Source organism: Ambystoma mexicanum, chromosome 5q, assembly GCF_040938575.1.
Source record: "Ambystoma mexicanum isolate Mex_15411 chromosome 5q, UKY_AmexF1_1, whole genome shotgun sequence".
NCBI lineage: Eukaryota > Metazoa > Chordata > Amphibia > Caudata > Ambystomatidae > Ambystoma > Ambystoma mexicanum.
This window is the reverse complement of record NC_090933.1, coordinates 1,336,211,848-1,336,231,445: the sequence shown is the minus strand read 5'-3', so window position 1 is coordinate 1,336,231,445 and position 19,598 is coordinate 1,336,211,848. Positions and strand designations below refer to the sequence as shown.

The window sequence follows — 19,598 nt, the reverse complement described above, 5'->3', positions numbered from 1 at the left end:
GGGAAATCTGCCAGATGTGTTACCTGTGGAGGTGGATTAAGGTGATCACGCCATGTCAGCAGAAGAGGGAAGGGAAAGCTGAAGTAGTTCTCCTGACAGAAAACTAGATCTAGAACATCTCGCTCAATGGCTTGACCCGGTACCCACAGGTTCCCAACAATATTCGATTCCAATACACAGCTATGGACATGCACCCAATAGTTAAATTACTCAGAAGAGTAAGATGAATTAAATATCAGTCAGTAGTTCTTCCACTGAGCTATGAGTGTCAGGGCCCAGAGCCATGCATTGCTCATCTGGGCTGGAGGAAGCAGAGCACTCTGGATATTACAGATAATACTGTGCAGACAGCTTATTAACCTCCAGGCCACCCCTCAGTAGTAAACCCTAGCACCTGCGGTCAGATGGACCAAAGGGCAGAACAGTAAATGGCAGCAGCACCATAAAGGCTCATTAAACAAACTAGCTTGAGATGCTCTCTATATAGGGAAATGTGTTATCTTTCAAAGACTACAGCAATTGCTTCAGAACTCCAGAGTGTTGACTACTTTGCGTGTAGCCTGCTCAACCAGATAACAGCAGGACTCTCCCTTGCAGAGAAGCTCAAGGGCAGAAAAAAGTTTGTGCAGTCTCTGCCACTCTGCACGTAGCCTGCCTAACCAGATAACGGCAGGAATCTCCCTTGCACTCATGGGTACCAGATAATGGCAGTACTCTCCCTTGCAGAGAGGCTATAGGGCAGAAATAAGTGTGTGCAGTCTCTGCCACTTTGCACGTAGCCTGCTCAACCAGGTAACAGCAGAACTCTCCCTTGCAGAGAGGCTCATGGGTACCAGATAATGGCAGGACTCTCCCTTGCAGAGAGGCTATAGGGCAGAAATAAGTTTGTGCAGTCTCAGCAAACTAGATTTCCCCACAAGCTTTCTCGAGGAGACCCACTGTGCTCCTTCACTTCTCGGAACTGTTTCACAAGGAGTTTCCCACGTCACTGCATTCTTTCAATGTGTCTCATCACACCCTGGCACATTAGGGTGTTTGCGTAACAAAGCAGATGCAGGTCTGCTCCTCCATTATTTAATGAGAACTGCTGAACTCTGCTACATGTATCGTTCTGTTTGTGCAAGGAGCTTTGAGCTGGACCCAACCAGCTGTGTGGCAGTTTAGCCTGTGGAGCCTGGCTTCTAGCTCGAATCCATTGTAAAGGAGACTTTAAAATCGCTTCAAGGTTTTCCGCCTTTGTTGGGAAGGAATCATGTCAGCTGGACATGCATACCTGAGATTGTCCAAGCTTGCCAGTGTCAATGTGCCACTCCAGAACATGGAGCAGCGTGCATGGGGCTCACCTTCACAGCCACGGGTGTGCCATCCACCAGCATCGCCTTGTGCACCTGCGCTAGACTGGCAGCGGCCAGCGGCTCATAGTCAAACTCCTTGAAGAGCCGGGAAGCCGGCATGTTAAAGTCCTCCAGGAAGAGCTCGTCCACCTGTGCAGAGAGAGAGAAGGGAAGACACATTATTCCTCTTCTGTCAGTCATAGCTTTTAAAAATGCTTCTTAACACTTGGTACCAGAAATAGTAGGAGCGTGTGTACCGTGAAGGGCTGAGAGAGACGGACCCAAAGCTCAGACGCAACAGGGATTCCTCCAAGCATTCCCGGACTCACCTTTGGGTGGACATGGCTAACAAGCAAGTCTTAGATGAAGATGGTATAACACACACGCACACACAACATTCAATAGGACATTGCCACACAGTTGCCATGAAGGAGCATTGCATGAAGGAGCATTCTTTTAGCATTCTTTTAGTGGCTTAGAAGAACCCCTTTTAATGTTAGGCATGGCTTTCCATCAAGTTAGCCCTGACTCGGAGGAGGGTTGGAATCAACGTATAGCTAGTCACACATAAATGCACAGCAAAGGCAAGTCAGCTTACTGTATATATACTGGCAGATCTACTTATTAGTATAAGGTCATGTATTCAGAAACATCAACAGAAAGGTTAAGAGAAGGCGTAACGTTTCTGAATTGAGATCAAACAACTTTGGAAATCACTAGCACACACAGTCGTATTATGGAATAAATAACCATCTATTTTTAGAGACTTTAAAAGTGCCACTTGGCGCCCAAAAATATGTAGGCATTTTAAAAATCACATATAAGTGACCAAAAACCAATCAATGCTCCAAATGTTTTTTAATCCTGTCTAAATCGAGTGAAATATGTTGGTACTTCTAAGGAGTTTATATTTTTTCCGTAGAGTATAATCAGACAATTCTGTAGGTCAGCAGGGGATGCGTTACCTTTTGGTCACAGGAGCTAAAGAGGCAGCAACCATCCGTCTTGTAGACCCCAACATTATTCTTGGAGTCATGGAGACCCCATCATGACCAGAGAACACAAGGTGAATGGTTGCGCAACCATCAGTCTGTAGAATCTTGGAGACCCCATCAGGACCAGAGAACACAAGGTGAATGGTTGCGCAACCATCAGTCTAGAGTCTTGGAGACCCCATCATGACCAGAGAACACAAGGCGAATAGTTGCGCAACCATCAGTCTGTAGTCTTGGAGACCCCATCATGACCAGAGAACACAAGGTGAATAGTTGCGCAACCATCAGTCTGTAGAGTCTTGGAGACCCCATCATGACCAGAGAACACAAGGCGAATAGTTGCGCAACCATCAGTCTGTAGAGTCTAGGAGACCCCATCATGACCAGAGAACACAAGGTGAATTGTTGGGCAACCATCAGTCTGTAGAGTCTTGAGGACCCAGCAATGACCAGAGAACACAAGGCAAATGGTTGTGTAAGCATCAGTCTGTAGAGTCTTGAGGACCCCGCCATGACCGGGGAACACAAGGCCAATGGTTGCGCAACCATCAGTCTGTAGAGTCTTGAGGACCCTGCCATGACCAGAGAACACAGGCGAATGGTTGCAGAACAGCAGCAAAAGCCTCTATTAAGAAATGGCCCCACTGTGGGGGGAGCAGGGAGTCATTGAAGGACTGCATTGGAGGCCCCATTTGATCAGGACCAGCGACGGATTGCAAATCAGAACTGGCAGGGAGAATTCTCATTTCTGTGCTCAATTCCCTTCTACACCATAGAGAACCCCAGCTCTTTTGCTAGACTTTAGGACTTTTTAATTGTAGCCCTGAAGTGAGTGAGCCCTTTTTTCTCACTCTCTCATGTATTTTGACCTGATTTGGACTATGTGTTTCCTTTGATTTTGGAGTCGGACAGACTCCATAGGCATTTACTTTTTGTATTGAGCATCTTCAGTGCAGTATCACAGAGAAATCCTTTAGATTTCTCCTAACGTTCAAATACCTTTTCGTGGGTGAACTACAGTTCCCAAGAATAGTAAAGTGAAATTACTGTTACTTACCTTTTCTCTTTGTAGGTCCAGCACACACCATTTTATGTGGAGTGCTGAGGGTTTACTTAGTAGCCCATTTTCCTACTTACTCATGTAACATTTTTGATGTTACCCTCACTACTTTAAATGGCTGGTGGCAGTACTTTCATTTTCCTACCATTGTGCTTTTCTACCGAAGCCGAATCCTCAGCTACAGTATAGTTCCCGTGGGTGACCAGTGTGTCAAAATTGCCTGGTCGTCTTTTTTCATCATTTTCTGTTTGCAAGGTCTTTCTTGGGTTTTACTCTGTGCGCCAAGCCAGGTTGGAGCCCTTTGTTCATTTTGCCTTTGGCAGGCTTCAGTACTGAAACCTGCCTCTGGCTCCAGTGTGTCTGGCAGGGCAGGAAGTGAGGAAGGTGCCCAAAACTCCTGTCCTTCGTCTCTAGGGAAACCTGAATGCACACATTCCCGACAGCCACCCTGCCGTTTGAGTGACAGCTAGCCTGAGTATGACTGGGAGAAACCTGCTTAAAAGGCAAGGGTTTTGGGACTAGAGGCAGAGTCCACCACTGGTAAGAAATACCTGATGAAGAAACCATGAACAAAGCTTGCTGCATCCTCCTGGACCGTTGAACTGCCGGGTGAAACCCTGCTGCTGTGCTTAAACTACTTTTTCTAATCGACAAGAGATGCTCCGGAAGGGACGACTTCTTCCCTTGGGTTAGTGGGACGTACTAACCCCTAGACAAACTCCACTGAACACCTTCCCCGGCTGAACTTCTTGGCTGCTGCAGGAACCGAGAGCTAGGGGTCGAGAAATCCGTAGTCGAGTGCAACGTCTGTAAGCCATCCAAAAGCTCCAGGAATCTCCCCAGGACCCCCCAGAAGCAAGACGACCAGAGCTCAAGTCCTTTCACCACAGTGCAAGACTCAAGGAGTGAAGAAAGTCCAACCCGTGTCCAGGATCTGCAGTGGTGCGGTTTTCCGAGCGCTGAAACCGCGAAGTGCAGCTGATCCAAAAAGAGCATATAGCTGACGCCAACCTTCGAATTTCTGCCGCAGGAGTCCCCAGACGTCCTCCCTCTTGTCCCCAGCTCAGGAACACAGGATCTGCATCACTGCAACCAGACAGAAGCTATGTGGACACTCTTCTTCTGACCAAAGGTACTGTTCTGACTTGGGGTACTTACCTCAGTGTCTGTAGCTTGCTCTTCTCAGTTGAGACTTGCAGTAGCTGCTTTGCTAGAGTTGATTTCAGCTCTACCCTTCACAAGTGTAACAGCTTGTGACCCTACAGTGAGTTTTCTTCAACAAACTAACTTTGTGCAAGTCCTTTACGATCTAAGAAGTGCCCCAGCTCCACAGACTTTGCTCCAATTAACTTTGGCTGTCCTGGCTCCCTGCAGACTCTTCTATTCCATTTGACTTTTGTACTTACTGGCCCTCATAGGTGATACATTGGTTTTTGACTAATATTGCTAGGAAAGGTTTTTATCTAGACTGCATTGGAAGATTGCATGCTTTGAGAACCTAATCCTTTTCCTTCCTTTAACCTTTCTACCAACCTCAGAATTTACAAAAAGTACTAGTGATATATAAATGCAATTAATGTCTTAGTCAAGTCACTTCAGGGTGTAGGAAGTGTGTAAGAAACATCTATAAAGAGTATCTACTAGCTTTGTGTTCATTCTGTAAAAGTATTTAAAGTATATTTGATTGTTGCATACATAACCCTTTTTAAAGAATGCTTATATAAAAACGGCTGTTAAATAAATACTTAATTTAACTAAAAACCTTGAGTGTAAGTGTTATTTGGATACTTGTATTGGTGGATTTCATTGCTACAGCTCACATTTACCCCTCTTGAAATAAGCCTGGCGGCCCACTCACACTACCGAATTGTGTAGTACAGGCCTATACCAATAGCAAGCAGCTAGGTGTTGTATAGTCTCCCACAGGGTTACATCAATTCTTGCCTAATGAGAACCTTCAGGGATAGTGATTCAGCCCAAGAATAACTGGTATAGGGGTTCCTTATGGACGTCTGGCCTTAGTTTGGTTGTGGCGCTAGCACCTGATGCAAGATCTGCATGCCTGGGAGACGATTGGCTGAATGAAATGCCACTTTCACTGATGAAGCAGCAATCAGGAAGCACAATTGTGACCCTACAATTCAGGTGACTAGGGTGACTATGGTACAGGGCGGTCCCACAATGAGAAGCTGCAAGAGTTCTGGTCACAATGGCCCAAAAAGGAGCAGGTGGTTTTGGGCAGCAGTGTCAGCCACTGATGTTCCACCTAAACAGCAGGGCTTCCCAACGGAAATCCGGTGATTACCATGGGTCCAGGATGCTGGTCAGAAGATAAGTGTTCGGAATATTTGTGCACAGCCATTTTGGCGAGGAATATGCAACCATCTAATCTAGTAGTGAAACATTGAGTCCTACCAAAAGGAAAGCCAACCCTCTCTAAGAGGGTAGCAATGGCAGAGCAGTCGGGCCCAACTCAAGAGAGGAAGTAAGTCCAGTAGTAAAGTACCGTTACTACACAGAGCTAAACAAATGACACCGGACAGTGGCAAACAAACCATACTACACATATGTCTACTAGGTCAAAATAAGTACTTTAAAGCACATGATTGAAGGTATGCATGCATAAAACAGCATTTGTCCGTTAAGACCCAATCCACGCCTATTGCTAACATCCACGTTCCCTACCTGGTAATAGTGTTAAGAGGGAGGACAGGGGTGCCTTAGACATAATAAAGCATTGCATTCATTATCAAAACCCAAGATGCCAATCCTCAGGCACCCGATCGGACAATTTGGGGACTCAGTAGGAACTGGCTAAAAACGACTTTATTATGATCTTCATCAGGATGTAGGATGAGCAAACAGCTACATGGACTAGGGGCTGAACTGGAACAAATAGGGATCAATACAAAAGAGGGAGGGTGGATAACCAATAAGGTGAATGGGACTAGGTGTTCCTGAACACCAGAACTATAACTGAAAAGCTGTCTATCTTGACAAGTCCAAGCCCTCTTCCGGACTCCCGCTCGACTCCTGAACTCCAAATGGTGACCACACAAAGTCTCAAACATAATCTTGAGTGCTTTGGCCCCTTGGCTGACCCCAAGTTGCATTAGAAAGTTCAAAAAGATCTTTCCGATGTAAAGGCAAGTACCAACTTAAAAAGGTCCTTCCCTACATCTTCCATGATAGTCCAAGTACGCTAGTTTCCTGGCATTGGTACAATGGTCTACTGGTATATTTATTTTATTTAAAACTCTTGTGTATTAATACATTGGCATTATCATCATACAAGAGTCTACGCTGCAATCTCGTCTTAAATTAACATAAAACAAGAAAAACCAGCACAACAAAAAAGGGAAATAAACGAAAATTTAAAAGAAACATGGCATCCAATATCACTTATCACACTGTATCCAGATAGAAGTAGGCATCTCCCCATCACATGTGAGGGAGCCGAGAGGTCAACGGTTGGGCTCAGTTCAGCTACAACAGACCTATGCTCCAGTGTCTAGGAAAATCCCTGGTATATCCAACATTAGTTCATGTGTCCATGTGAAAAAGCACCAGGGTGTTCACGGGGGCTTATCATCAGAAGTGCTTAACATTGCAAGGAGGTGTGCATTCAAAGCTGCAATGTTCTCAGTAACTTCACAGATGCCCTGCTTCATGGCCCTATACCAAGTCAAGGTTTCAGCTGAACTCCATCTCTTGAAGTCACTATGTCAGAGACGGATTTGCGAGCCCCCCTTCTGTGTCCACGCCATTGCAACTCTCCTCTTGCCAACACACAAGCCAGGTCCATGAATTTAACCACATGCCTATATTTGTCTGGCCTGGAATAAACGGTTAGTAAACATTCAATCAGGGTCCACTGATATCGATTAACCCCAGCCTTAACACATGTCAACTCTATCTGGTGCCAAAAGGCTTTGCACCTTCACGCAATACCAGAACATATGCACGATATCCGCACTGTCAGCACCACATCATGGGCAAATAGGGGGCACCTTAGAATCAAGCTTGGCTACTCTGCTGGGAGTCATGTACGTTCTGTGCAGCAGGTTGAGCTGGTGAAGGCGAAAACTGGCAATACGAGAGATCCTTTTAACAAAGTGAAGGGAGGCTAGCTCAGTAGCAGTGGCAACACGCGGGTCTTGGAAGCAAGACCACGCTCAGCAACACTGGGTCGAATCCTGCATCCATGATTAAAATCGACCTTGGGTATTAAGTGCGATATAAATGCCTGCACTTGCACAATACTAACGTACAAGAAGGCCTAATAGGATCGTTCCCCCCTCCATACCGCCCCCTCGCCTTGTTGCGCCATGACACACACACACACGTGTATAGGCGCATTACAAATGAACAATTAATAAAATAAAAAGCACAGTGCATTGTCTCATTGAGTATCACCGAGTTACTGGCCCAAGTGAGTTTCCCATTGTGTTCTCAGTTTCGTACCTCTCCCATATGCCGCACTCAGCAAGCACCCATAAAGCCAGGACACAGGCCATCAGCCATCCTCCAATTCGTACGTTAGTGTCAGCAGCCCAGCAGGCTCTCGTTCCCCTGGCCAATCCGACTACTTGCGTTTCGCATCCTTAACAAGCTCTAGGTATCTCAAAAAATGACTATTGGGGAGCCCCTCCATCTGCACCAAGTCATCAAAGTCCTTAAACACCTGTATCCTTGTACACATCTCCCCATCAAGTAAGTCCCACCTCATCTCACCTTCTGGGTGACTGCCAGCTCATCAACCCCCCTACATGCGTCTGGTGTCGTAGGCACATGCAGGGAACATGGGTTGCACAGTTTAAGCACTCATCGATCTTTCCCACACCGGTCGTCCCAGACTAATCATGAGTGACATGTCTTAGACAGCTATCAGCGACCCACAGGGCCTCCTTGAGCACTGCAGGGTGTACCATACAGCACAGCAAGTTAGCTTCCGTTGTAGGGCCATCTTAGAGCCAACCAGCCACATATTGAAGCTGTGCAGCGAGGTAATCTGATCCTGATGATGGGAGCTGCACACCTCCATCTTTGTATACTACGTGGAGTGTGGTCAGCGCTATTTTAAGTCTACCATATCCCCCTAGGAAATCCCTAATCATAGAGTCCAAATACGGGTGTTGGGGGGAGGAACCTGCTTTGAAGCAGTGCACATTTGCAAAAAACTATAGAATGCGTGCCAGTACAACCATTTTTACCAGTGCTACCCGGCCGATTAATGACAGGGGCAATCTGAGCCAGAATGTCATGATCGCTTCTGCCCAACCACCACCTTAACTGTGTTCCTCGCATGCATACTCTCCGGTGTATGTGCGATATGTATAATGGTCCACTGGTATAATGATACAAAGATATAGTGCCCGTCTCACTTAGTAGCCTCCACAGTTACTTACGGTTCATGTGGGAGAGCCGCTCCTTGCCCACCAGTTCCCCAACTGGAATTAGGATCTCCTTTTAACTGAACAGGTGGGCTCACTGGAGCATAGCTTCTCCTGCCTCGCTAGAACCCAACCAAGGGGGGCTGTCATGATTCACCGTTTCTGCCCTTTCTGGAATACATGGTCTATCAAGCATTGTAATATCATGTCCAGTATACTACCAGTATACTACCAACATGTCCGACGCTGTTAAGCAGACCGCTGTCTAGTGTTACAGCTATGCCTGCCACTTCCTAGAAAACAGACACACCCCTGCGGCTCTGCGCGTCTCAACGGTAACTTTCCGTGTTACCGGCAAGTATGTTACCTAGTTTTCTCCTCCACTTCCGTTTCCATTACCCTTTGGTTCCAGCGGTACCGTAATTCCTTCCCAGTATTCATTCTGTACCGCTCCTCGCACTTCCCGCTTGTAGATTCGTGCAAGTCTCCTACCCTTCCCAGACCCTGGGCTTTGATCCGAATCCTTTCCTCGCATTTCCGTCTTCGGAACTGTGCGAGTTCCCCGATTCCTTCCGGACTCCTGGAACCTTCCTGGACATTTCGCCCAATACTCACCTGACCCTTCCACCGACCATCTACCTTATTTCATCGAGGCAGGTTTCCGGACTGCATACAAAGACATGCATACTGGCGACAGAGGATACTCGTCTGTTCCTATACAGGTCTCGAACGACCAGGAAGAAAGAGACCTCTAAGAAAGAAGACGTCAAAGGACAAACAGGTGAGACAAGAGTCAGAGCGTGACAGTGGCTGACTTGACTGGTTCCTGCAGGCTTTCTCGATCCAGGGTTGCTGGTGGAACCTCTACTGGCTCTCCAGTTCCCCACATTTATCGGGTCGCCTTAATTCCTCGCTGGTGTAGCATCTCTCCTGGTTCTCCAGTTTCCAACCTTTGATTGCCCTGTAGCATAACTGCCACATAGCCGCTCCCCAGCATCAATAGCATCCTACTCTGTAGCGGGAACTCCACCAATAAAAGTGGTCCTGCGGTACCAGGGCATGAAGAGGCATCAGAGCAGCAGTATGCTGATCCAGGAAGGCCTCGTGGCTTTCCTGCAGGAAATTGCAATGTTTTGGCTGGAGGAATGAGCGATGTTAGACCGGTGCATAGCTAGCGCCGTCCCCTTGAAGTCTGTGCAGTTCCTTGAGTGGCGTGGGGGGGGACTGGGACATGCAGTTCCCGGGCACACAGCATTTCCCTGGGGTTGTGGGGCTGCCCTACGGTGTTCGCTGGGAAGGTTGGTAGCCGGGGTTAGGGTTGAAGGAGGACTGGGTGGATGATTTAAAGAGGATATTGTTACTGCTCAGAGTTGTAAAGATTATATTTTACTTAAAGAGCGGCATTCACGCTGAAGGTGGTGATTAAGAGCAGGGCATAGAATTGCAACGCTAGATTCCTTTGGGTGAGCTAAAACAGGGTTGATAACCCATTCCAAGAAGGGTTCATGCAGGGGGAGGGGACTACAGAAGTCCCTCTTCCGCCACTCTATAGGGGATACTTGGGTAGTGGCTGGAGCGTGCCAGCCCCCTGGGGCTCAGCTCCCCCATGACACAGAACGTAGAGGTCACCTTACTTGCCACAATTCTTAACAGGCTAGCAGACAGTAACATGAGTGATGCAAATGCACAAAATGTACAATATACATAGGCCTAAAGGGAGAACAAAAGGGAGTTAAACATTAATGTTCAGACCCTAAAAGCACCCCAAAAGGAAAAATTGGGTAGACTCCCGCCACCACGAGACAAGACCAAGATACAAAAGTGTAACAAAGTAACTATATGTTCCCCTGATGTTCCTATGTGTAATTGTAACCTATATTCTAAAGTCTCTCTACAAGTTCAGCTTCAGAGTATTACAATTGCATATAGAAACATCATGGGAACATCTAGAACAGCATCCACCGGCACGGTCACTCCCAGAACCTTCACTCCCTCAACCGTCCATGGCAGGCACTCATGACATTCCATGCATACAGAGCAGGTAGCAAGGGAAAATCAAAATACAACACATCTCCCCTTCTTTAATGAAACAAGGCAAACACCCAAGAAAGAAAGGATCATACATACAAATACAGACAGAACATGTGCATCCCTTAACTTCCATCTAATTCCACCCAAACAGCACTACTCCACACAGCAACCTACCACCATCCTCACAAATCTACTCAATCAATGCACTTCCCCTGTACTAAGGAGAGGAGAGGCACCAAACAACTGAAGAAAGGATACTAAAACCACACCACTTCTCTCAGGCATACCAATGCCCTAAACATCAGCAGAGTACCTCAATAGGGCACGAAGAACACCAAGCCCTCCCAAAATCACGTAATATTGCTAACACCAATGGGGGGGGAACGCCAACCCTACCCCCAATACACACAAATTAAACATGTACACCCAGTACAGATGAACTCGCTAACTGATGCACTGTTCACAAAAAACTTGACACAAGACCACTTTTGTGTCAAATCCCTAATCACCTGGCACCAGAACTACGCAGCCACTACGGTTTCTCGCACCCCACTAGTAACAGCATTTCAGTGTCCAACACCCTTAAAATACCACACCAACACCTGGACTCATGGGTCAACATGCCACGCCTCCAGAAATAGGGAACCAAACTTCTCCCAACATAGTGTACAAACTGCACACCACCACCAAAGCTAAACACAACTGACAGGTAAACGGCACACTTTTGTCAATCAACAAGCATACAAACTGTACAAACTATAAACATGCCTGCAAATCCCAACAGTTCCAGGTTTCAATTAAAACATGGTAAAACTAGACATTTTTAACTGATGTCCACAACCGATGGAGTACCTGCGGAAATAACAACGGTTACCAAAAAAATAACTTAAAGCACTTGAAACATTACACTTGTTCACCTAAGGGAGGCCACGACATGCATCCTGGGAATTCTCACCCATCACTGAAGATTCATCAGCAGGACTCACTTAACTAGTAAACCACCATCCAAAATGTAATACAACACTGAGATACGACCAACATGGCCTGATGCACCAATAGCTACTTCCCTATCCACTGCCAATTAGTAGTCATGTCAATACAGTTCCGGTAAGCGCATAAAAACAAAGCAACTTTTCCACCAGTGCTCCAGACACATCCACTGATAACTATTAGTCACTCAGAAGATACAGCCCGACAACATTTAGTGAGAACAGTACCGTCAGGGAAGTCGTTATTCTCTTGGTGCCTACTGTGAAGAATCCAGCGGATCCCTCACTAAATCCCTGGCTGAAGTCTCCTTCCAGGTGGCCAGGGGAGAGCAGGCGCTTCCCGATTGTCAACCCTGGGGGTGGTGTACTGTGGGAGGATCACCTGGGTGGACCCAGGGCCCAGGGTAGTGAAGTCTTCCTCAATATCAAGGGTACACTACAAGGAACAGTGAAAGTGTTGCCTTCTCTATGACACCTTACTCTATTAGTGAAATCGTATAGCCCCTCTGTTAAAAATACTAGGAGACTTAAATCTACCCTTAAAAAGTTACAAGAAGTGGAAAAACCTAACTTTGAAAGGTGTACTACATGTCCCAGAATCCCATAGGGACTGAGACGAAGAAGAGGACCTAAGAGGTATGTAGAAGTGGAGGACAGGCAATTAGGCCTAACAGCCTTTGCCAAGGTCAGTCAATTAACAAGAATACCCTGCACCTGAAATAAATTGCCCCACCTAAGAGGTATAAAAGGCTGCAGCAGAAAGGAGTAGGCGAGAGGAGCTGGGGCAGGAGCTGGAAGGTTGGCAGAAGTAGCAGAAGGAGAAAAGCAGGAGGCCGGTAGTTCATGAAGAAGTGTGATCACTTATGGGATGCCGGGATGTAGAGAAGGCAGATTTCACCTGCAAGTTCTGAGAGAGTCCTGTGTTAAAAAACCCTGCCCCTCCATGGCTGCACTGAGAGAGACATGCTGAGTGAAGATCTTCCCAGGTGCGACTAGTGGCTGTAATTGCAGAGCCGTGACCGTGCTAGAGTCCAAGGCCTGTGGCAGGAAGCAAGCCGAGGGGCAGTGGAGTGCTGGACTCCCAGTTGGCATTGCCGGACTGGAGACACTCGTGCTGCAGAGGGGTGTGGGTCTGAAGTGTGCCTAAAGCCGTAGAAGAAGAAGGAGAAATATGGAAGTTGATGCAGCCAACAACCACAGTATTCCTGGAGCTGGTGAGTGAAGCTACGCATTGATGTTCACTCAAACCCTTGCCGGTAACTGTTACCAGCTCTAAAGTGGCTCGTGCAAGAGTAGAATCAAGTATAAATGGTTTGTCGTCGTCAAAGCTGTTCCTTACAATGGAAATGTATCATGCGCTCTTCTAGTAAAAGCTATAGTGCTCACATGTGAAGAAAAGCCTTTCATTTCCCATTGCCAACCTTTTAAATGTTACTGCAGTGATTGTGTGTCTCCAAAAAAAGGGGGGAACATTTTCGAAAGTACTCCGAAAACTCTAAAGCTGACTTTCACATTGATACAAGATCTCACAGCATTAATAGAAGGTTGCATGTGACCAATTGAGATTCCAGAGTAGAACATATCTCTGTGTTAATATGTGGGAATACAAACCCTTACAGACATTTAAGGTTGTAGATCTATCTTAACGAGTGGTCGCGTACACCTAACATTGTTTTTACTTTGAAGGCTGAACCTTGTAATTCTAAGATCGAATATTCTTTAAAAGCAGAAGTTGTATTCATTAAGAGAACAAGCATTACCCAAGCCAAGGGGCAAACCCTTTCTATACTGAAGAAAACCTGCTTAAATCAATCCATCTAAAGGGGCTAAGTTGTTAAAGGTCCAGTGTCCTCTGATACAAGTGAGGCATTGTTATCTGAAGCTGAAAATACAGATTCAAGGTAGCTACTGGAACCAGGAAGATGTGTGAAAAGCTGGGGAAGGGAACTGGGTGCTTGGAAGAAGATTAAGCAAATAAGCTGAAATGCTGAGACTGCTGGGAAGAAAGTCAGTCTGGAAGCAGAGGCAGGTTATCCTTGCGACAGCATGGCAGACTGAAGAGACAGAGGATGCCCTTTTCTTGGAGTTTCCTTGCCCACCTGTAGAGGTCTAAGTGTCTTCTCTTAGAAATGCCTAACCATTCTCATTTATAAAGTTGAAGACTATACCTACAGGAATCATTTCTACAGTTCCCAACTGAGGAGATGTGTTTGAAAGTGTCTGGTCTTCGCTAACCATGAGGAAGAGTTGACGTGCTCTCTTCTGAGCGTGAAGCAAGTGGACAGTGTTGCATTTATGCAACTGCTGCCTGCTATTGATGACCATTCCTCTCCCTTCCAGGAGGACTGGAGGAAGGGAACACAAAAAAAGATTATTACAAATAATGAAATAAAGTTGAAGCAGAAGTACCGGAACTGTCATTGTGTATAATACCATCAGTAGATGTCACCTTGAAGTTGGATAACCAAGGAGTTGATTTGCACTGTAACAGTAGTAGAAGGGTGGTTGTTAAGAGGAGAACAACCCAAGAAGAAGCATCCTGACAAGTATTGCAGATGTACTGCAGAGGTTATGAACACTGTTTCGGAACTGTGGCAAAGCAATCTTGGAAGGAAGACATCCAGGCTTACCATCGGTGCCATTTCCTTGGTGGAATTGGAAAGGGGTCTTTTCAACTGGAGACTGAAGAACTTACCAGTTGACCTTTGTTTGGGTACACTTTTATTTCATTTGGAACTTACAAGAACGGCTTCAAGACTTTATTCTTCTATTTGAACATTTGGGGAGACTGCAAGCAAGCCTGGGGAAGGGATTTACCCAGGACAGGTGAAGGTCATACACATCACTGGTAGTTTCTTTATTCACTCATTTATTTGTTGATCATTTACTTCACATGTTTGGTTGTTTAGTGCCAGGGGGCATCTGTATCTGTTAGGTGTGATTCCCTTAGTTCTTAGACTAGGTAGGGAACTCCCTGATAGAGTAGATTTACCAAGATTTATTTGCATCTTTTTCTTTTAATAACATGCTTAATTCTGAGAAACAGACAGTTGTCCGCCTCGCATTACTGACCCTGCAACACTATCTCACGACACAGTCATCCCCACTGGGACCACCTTGCCCAACTGCACTGAGGCACCATGGAACTAAACGCGGATTCCTGCATTCTCACCACTGACCCCCAAACCATTCAACATGTGCCGGCCGCTCATCTCGGTCTACGCCCAGACCATTTGTCCAGCCGCTCCCTTTCTGGCCTTGTAGCACAACGCCAAACCACCCAGCATGCCCTGGCACCAACAAGCCTCTGAGTGCTCTGCTAACTGACGTACTTGCAGAGGAAAGATCCCTGCAACTCTACCTTAATGTGGGCCCAGGTCATAGATGTTAAAGACCGCTGCAGCTCTTGATATTCACATATGCCATCACTTGCCCACTGAGTGCTAAGTGCTGCAAAGGACAGAGATCCGCCTGCGCCGCAACCTCTCAAAAGCTCAGAGCCTGCACCCACTCACCGGTTTGAACCTGTCTTGTTCGCTGCACAGACCGACTGGAAAGAGAACAACAGGTAAGACTCGCTGCACCCTTTGCCTTCCTCAGCAGTCACTTGCAGCTCCGTCTGTCACCACAGCTGTCCCTCACGGCCCAGCAGGGATTATGGCACACTTGACTGCACACTGCAAATACAGCTGACCTCTAGCTGTCTTACTCCCCTTTCCAGCTTGATTGCCCCATGCAGCGACGACACCTATGCTTAGCTGCCTCTAGAATCAATCCGATTCTTTGCAGAGACAGGCACTCCGAGGCCCGGCTGCCCCCTTCAGCTCTGGAATTCTGCTCCTCAGCGGACACCTCAGTCACTCAGCCACCATTGGCAGGTGTTGGCAGCAAACCCACTTGGTAGCAGTCTGTACCACCCAGATTTACCTGGTAGCTGTGGCTGAGCAGTCAGACTTCTCTCAAGAAGAGTTAGGCAGTATGCAAAGTATGCACAATAGGCACTCGGACACACCAATACAAGCAAACACTGACCAGAGCTTTGGTATCAAAGTATATAATTATTTATTTAAAAACACACAGTTTGAAACACTCCAGCACTCTTATTTGTAAAACACTCTAAACACAGTTACTATTATGATATATACAACCCTTATTCCTTATCAGACAAGTCTTAGTTAACACCACTTATTTCCAGGCAGAGGTGAGCGCTTAACTATAGATGGCACTCCAATAAGTTCATGAAGAAGGGAGGGAAAAAGACAGAATATGTGAAGATACACCAGATTTAGGAACACTTTTAGCAAGGCAGAAGAGCAAAAGTCACTTGTGAGTCAAAGTTCATAGGCTGGGCCCCCTCTTAGAGCAGAGCACAAATGCGCCCAAGATCACACAGTTACACTAGGCTTTGAAAGTCTTGCAGAGAGTTCGAAAAGAGTTTAGAGAGGCTCAGAAAAGTTTAGCCAGGGTGTCCCAGGCTAACCCAGGTTCGAAAGCCGGGGGCTAAATCTACCCCGTACAGTCGGTGGCAAGGGAAGCCAGGCGGAACACGGTACCTTAAGTGGGAAGGGTTCTCCAGCGGTGGCAGTTGTTCCTGGCAGTGGGTGCAAGTCTCAGCGTCGTCCAGAGGAAGAGAAGATCTCGACTTGGAGGAAAGATGAAGGTCGTTGCACTGCCAGGGAAGAAACCAGCCGCAGAGTTTTCCGGTTAAAGGTATTACCCTTTATTTCGCGGTCGTGGTAAAACGCGGTATTCCGGTTGCCGGGGTGCTTGGCACAGGCAAGGCGGCCATGAGATGCGTCGGGAAGGCGAAAAGACAGTGAAACTGGTTATCCCCACCAGTCAAAGGAAGAAGACTCTCCGGCGGGAGATCTCCTCTGTCGTTGGGAAAAGTGGTGAGACGGTTCAGCAGGGCTCCACGGGTGGCGACGTCGTAGCAGGTCGGCTCAGCTTCTCCCTCGTCGGATTCTTAGGTCCTGTGGCGACTTCGGAAGGTCCAGTCCCCAAAGCCTGCTTTTATGCAGAAAACCCCCATTCACTCAGCCTAGCTGTCACTCAAACATGCTAAGTGGTGAGCCGGCCCAATCAGGACGGAGTGCGACTTGAGTCGCCTAGGCAACTCAGTCTAGGGTGCCTAAATCCCCCTCCACCCCTCCTAAGTACCCCAGACACTCTGAGCAAGGCCAAATGCACGAGGAAGCAGCTATTCCAAGATGGCAGTTTAAACTGAGGAGAAAGGCGGCGAGACCTGAAAGGACGATGAGGAGGAAATTGCCATTTCCCTTTTCAACACAGACCTGCGGAGCCTCTGAGAAGGAAAACTTAAGACCGGGAATCGTAGCTGGCGAAAGGTGCGAAGGATGTGAAGGCATGCGTCCCCAACCAGCACGATCCTCCCCGCAATGAGAGACAATGACGGATTCTCCCAAGTTGGGAATAAAGCCAAGACAGAGTGCGGGTGAGCTTAAATGGGAGTTTATCAATCAGAATAGGGCATGCAAAGAACTCTGCAAACTCCGAGAGCGCTCTGTCTGACAATAGCAAAGACAGGCGTATATATTTACAAAAAACGTCATAAGAACCTACATACTATAGGGGGCACAAGTTCGATGGGATTGGGTGGCGATGACTAACTATAGGTGCTGCTGCGATGCGGTTGGCTTTGGCTGGAAAACTTCACTGGTCAGCCTCGTGGGTTGGGCTGGGCCTGGCAGGTTGGCTGAGTTCATCCGGGCGGTGTTGTTGTGCCCTCGCGGCCAGTGGCAGAGATGAATGTCTTTTCCTGACTTATTTGCCCTAGGCCATGCACACCGCAGTCATTCAGTCATTACAATATTATCTTCTTTAGTAAACCTTCCAATAGGTTATTAATGCAACACAGGAGGAATGCACCTTGTGAGGGGTCTGATGGTAATACGTCAGGACATGGTTACCAGTGTCCTGTTGACCGGGGCCATAGGTCGAGGTGCTAAGCTTCAGGGCCTGGGACGGGCGGTACAGGTCTTTTCTGTCTTGTTAGAAGTTGTTATGGATGTGCCGCTGTGTGTTGTCAAAGTGTTGGGTGTCCTGATTGCACAGGGCCATGAGTTTAAGATGATCCGGTGGGTTGTGGGGTTTACGAGAGGGCGCCTTTGGAAGTGTGTGTTCAGGCAGAGGTTTACTGCTGTGCTGTAAATAATGCAGGTGGCGGGCCGCGGCCTTGGGTGCTGCAGAGGGGGCGACAAATCTTTGAAGCGGCTCCAGTCTGGTTGGGGGAAGTGGAGCAGCGCGGCGCGGGCCTCTGCTCTCATGTTTGCCAGTTTTCACAGGGAGGGAGGGGGAATGGCCTTGCACATATTCACAAAGGTATCTCCCTTGTGTGTTGCCGACTTTAGGTAAAAACATCACAAACATTTGAACACTCTATAATACTTATTCAAATCACTTTAAAACATGCATTTCAACTTTGCTGGATGTGTCTCGATTATATCCAGTCTGGGCACCTTATTCGTACACTATGTTTTAACAACTACAGTATTTCGTTGTGTGCATATACATTTGCAGTAAGTGAGGTAGCAGCGAGGTTGGTGGAGTACATAGAAAGTAACCCGCCACTGTACGTGACGGTGGTGGTACATAAGGGGCTTTAGACATACACACATGACGAGTGCATTCTCGCACATCCTTTGCATGAGCCCTCTGTATGGTTACATTCGTTTTCTTGTGTACTCTAGCAGCATTAGTTCAGTTATGGCGCGGGACCGCGGGGTGTACGATTTTCAATGATACATATAAAGAATAATCCCCCGGAATGCTTTTATCATTTGCACACCCCTGCAGGGGTGTGGGTCCTTCATTGCTGGTGTCATGTAAACATGCGTTTCTTACAATAATTACACAATTTTACAGGTTTCTTTAGTAGAAGTAGTTTTATGGAAAGGATACACGTATTAAAAGTAGTTTTTGACATTCGTATTTGGGTATTTTTCTGCTTTCATCGGATGACCATTCTACAGATCTTCCCATCACCCAGGCCTCGCTGGCCGGGTCACTCTGGGAGCAGTGATACACTATGGGCGGTGAAATGTTACAGTGTTAGTATCTTATGCTAGTTCATGTCCGTCTTGTTCGTGGGAACGGGCTCACAGCGGATCTGCCAGGGTGCTGCGGCGACAGGGATAATTGAAACTCTCCAAGGGTGGGGGCCGCGCTACAGTGCGCTGAGCTCACACCATCTTTGATAGACAAAATGGTTTCTGGGCCTAGCTAAATTCAATACGTGTGGGCAATGTCTTCAGCAGGTGAACCCTCCACCACCTGGGCCCGGGTGGTCTGAGGGGACGCCCAATGAGCCATGGCCCTCACCTGGGGAGGGGATGCAGGCAAGGAGGGTCTTTTGGACCACTCCTCCCCTACAGATGTCAACAGTACATGGGACCCCGCCGTACTGATAGCCAGGGCAGGGAGAAGTGGTTGCCATTGTGGTACCGTCCTTGACTCCAGAGGCAGGAGATGCCAACAGAGTTTGGCACAGCCAGTGAGTCGGGGGGAGCTGATAATAGACCAGACGGTGTTGGGCTCAAGGTTGGGAAGAGCAACATTGCATGAGGAAACAATGGTCTTTTGTAAATAGGCTTGGCATAAGATTTAAGAGTGGTCCGGCACCACGTGGGCACTTATTGGAAGGACTCTGACTCGTGCCCCGCTCCTGAACAGGAGAATGTTTTGAACTAGGAAATCAAAGTGGTCCTGCAGCAGGTTAGGTTGAATCCTGTGCATAGACGAATGTCTTTGATTGTTGTAAAAACTACAAATACCAA

General features: G+C 47.2%; 1 protein-coding gene and 1 non-coding gene across 3 annotated transcripts in view; one reads left to right on the top strand and one right to left on the bottom strand.

Annotated features, from left to right (window-relative positions):
* The window catches only part of ADCK5 (aarF domain containing kinase 5), a 925,852-nt gene that overhangs the window by 497,857 nt on the left and 408,397 nt on the right, over window positions 1-19,598 (bottom strand). For both annotated transcript variants that reach the window (XM_069621949.1, XM_069621948.1), the window contains exon 7: window positions 1,344-1,484. In XM_069621949.1, the coding sequence (XP_069478050.1) occupies window positions 1,344-1,484 (141 nt within the window). The remainder of the gene's footprint in view (window positions 1-1,343; window positions 1,485-19,598) is intronic.
* Window positions 13,961-14,174, top strand: LOC138499011 (small nucleolar RNA U3). Its single transcript, XR_011279068.1, has one exon. It is a non-coding gene; the product is annotated as a small nucleolar RNA U3 (small nucleolar RNA).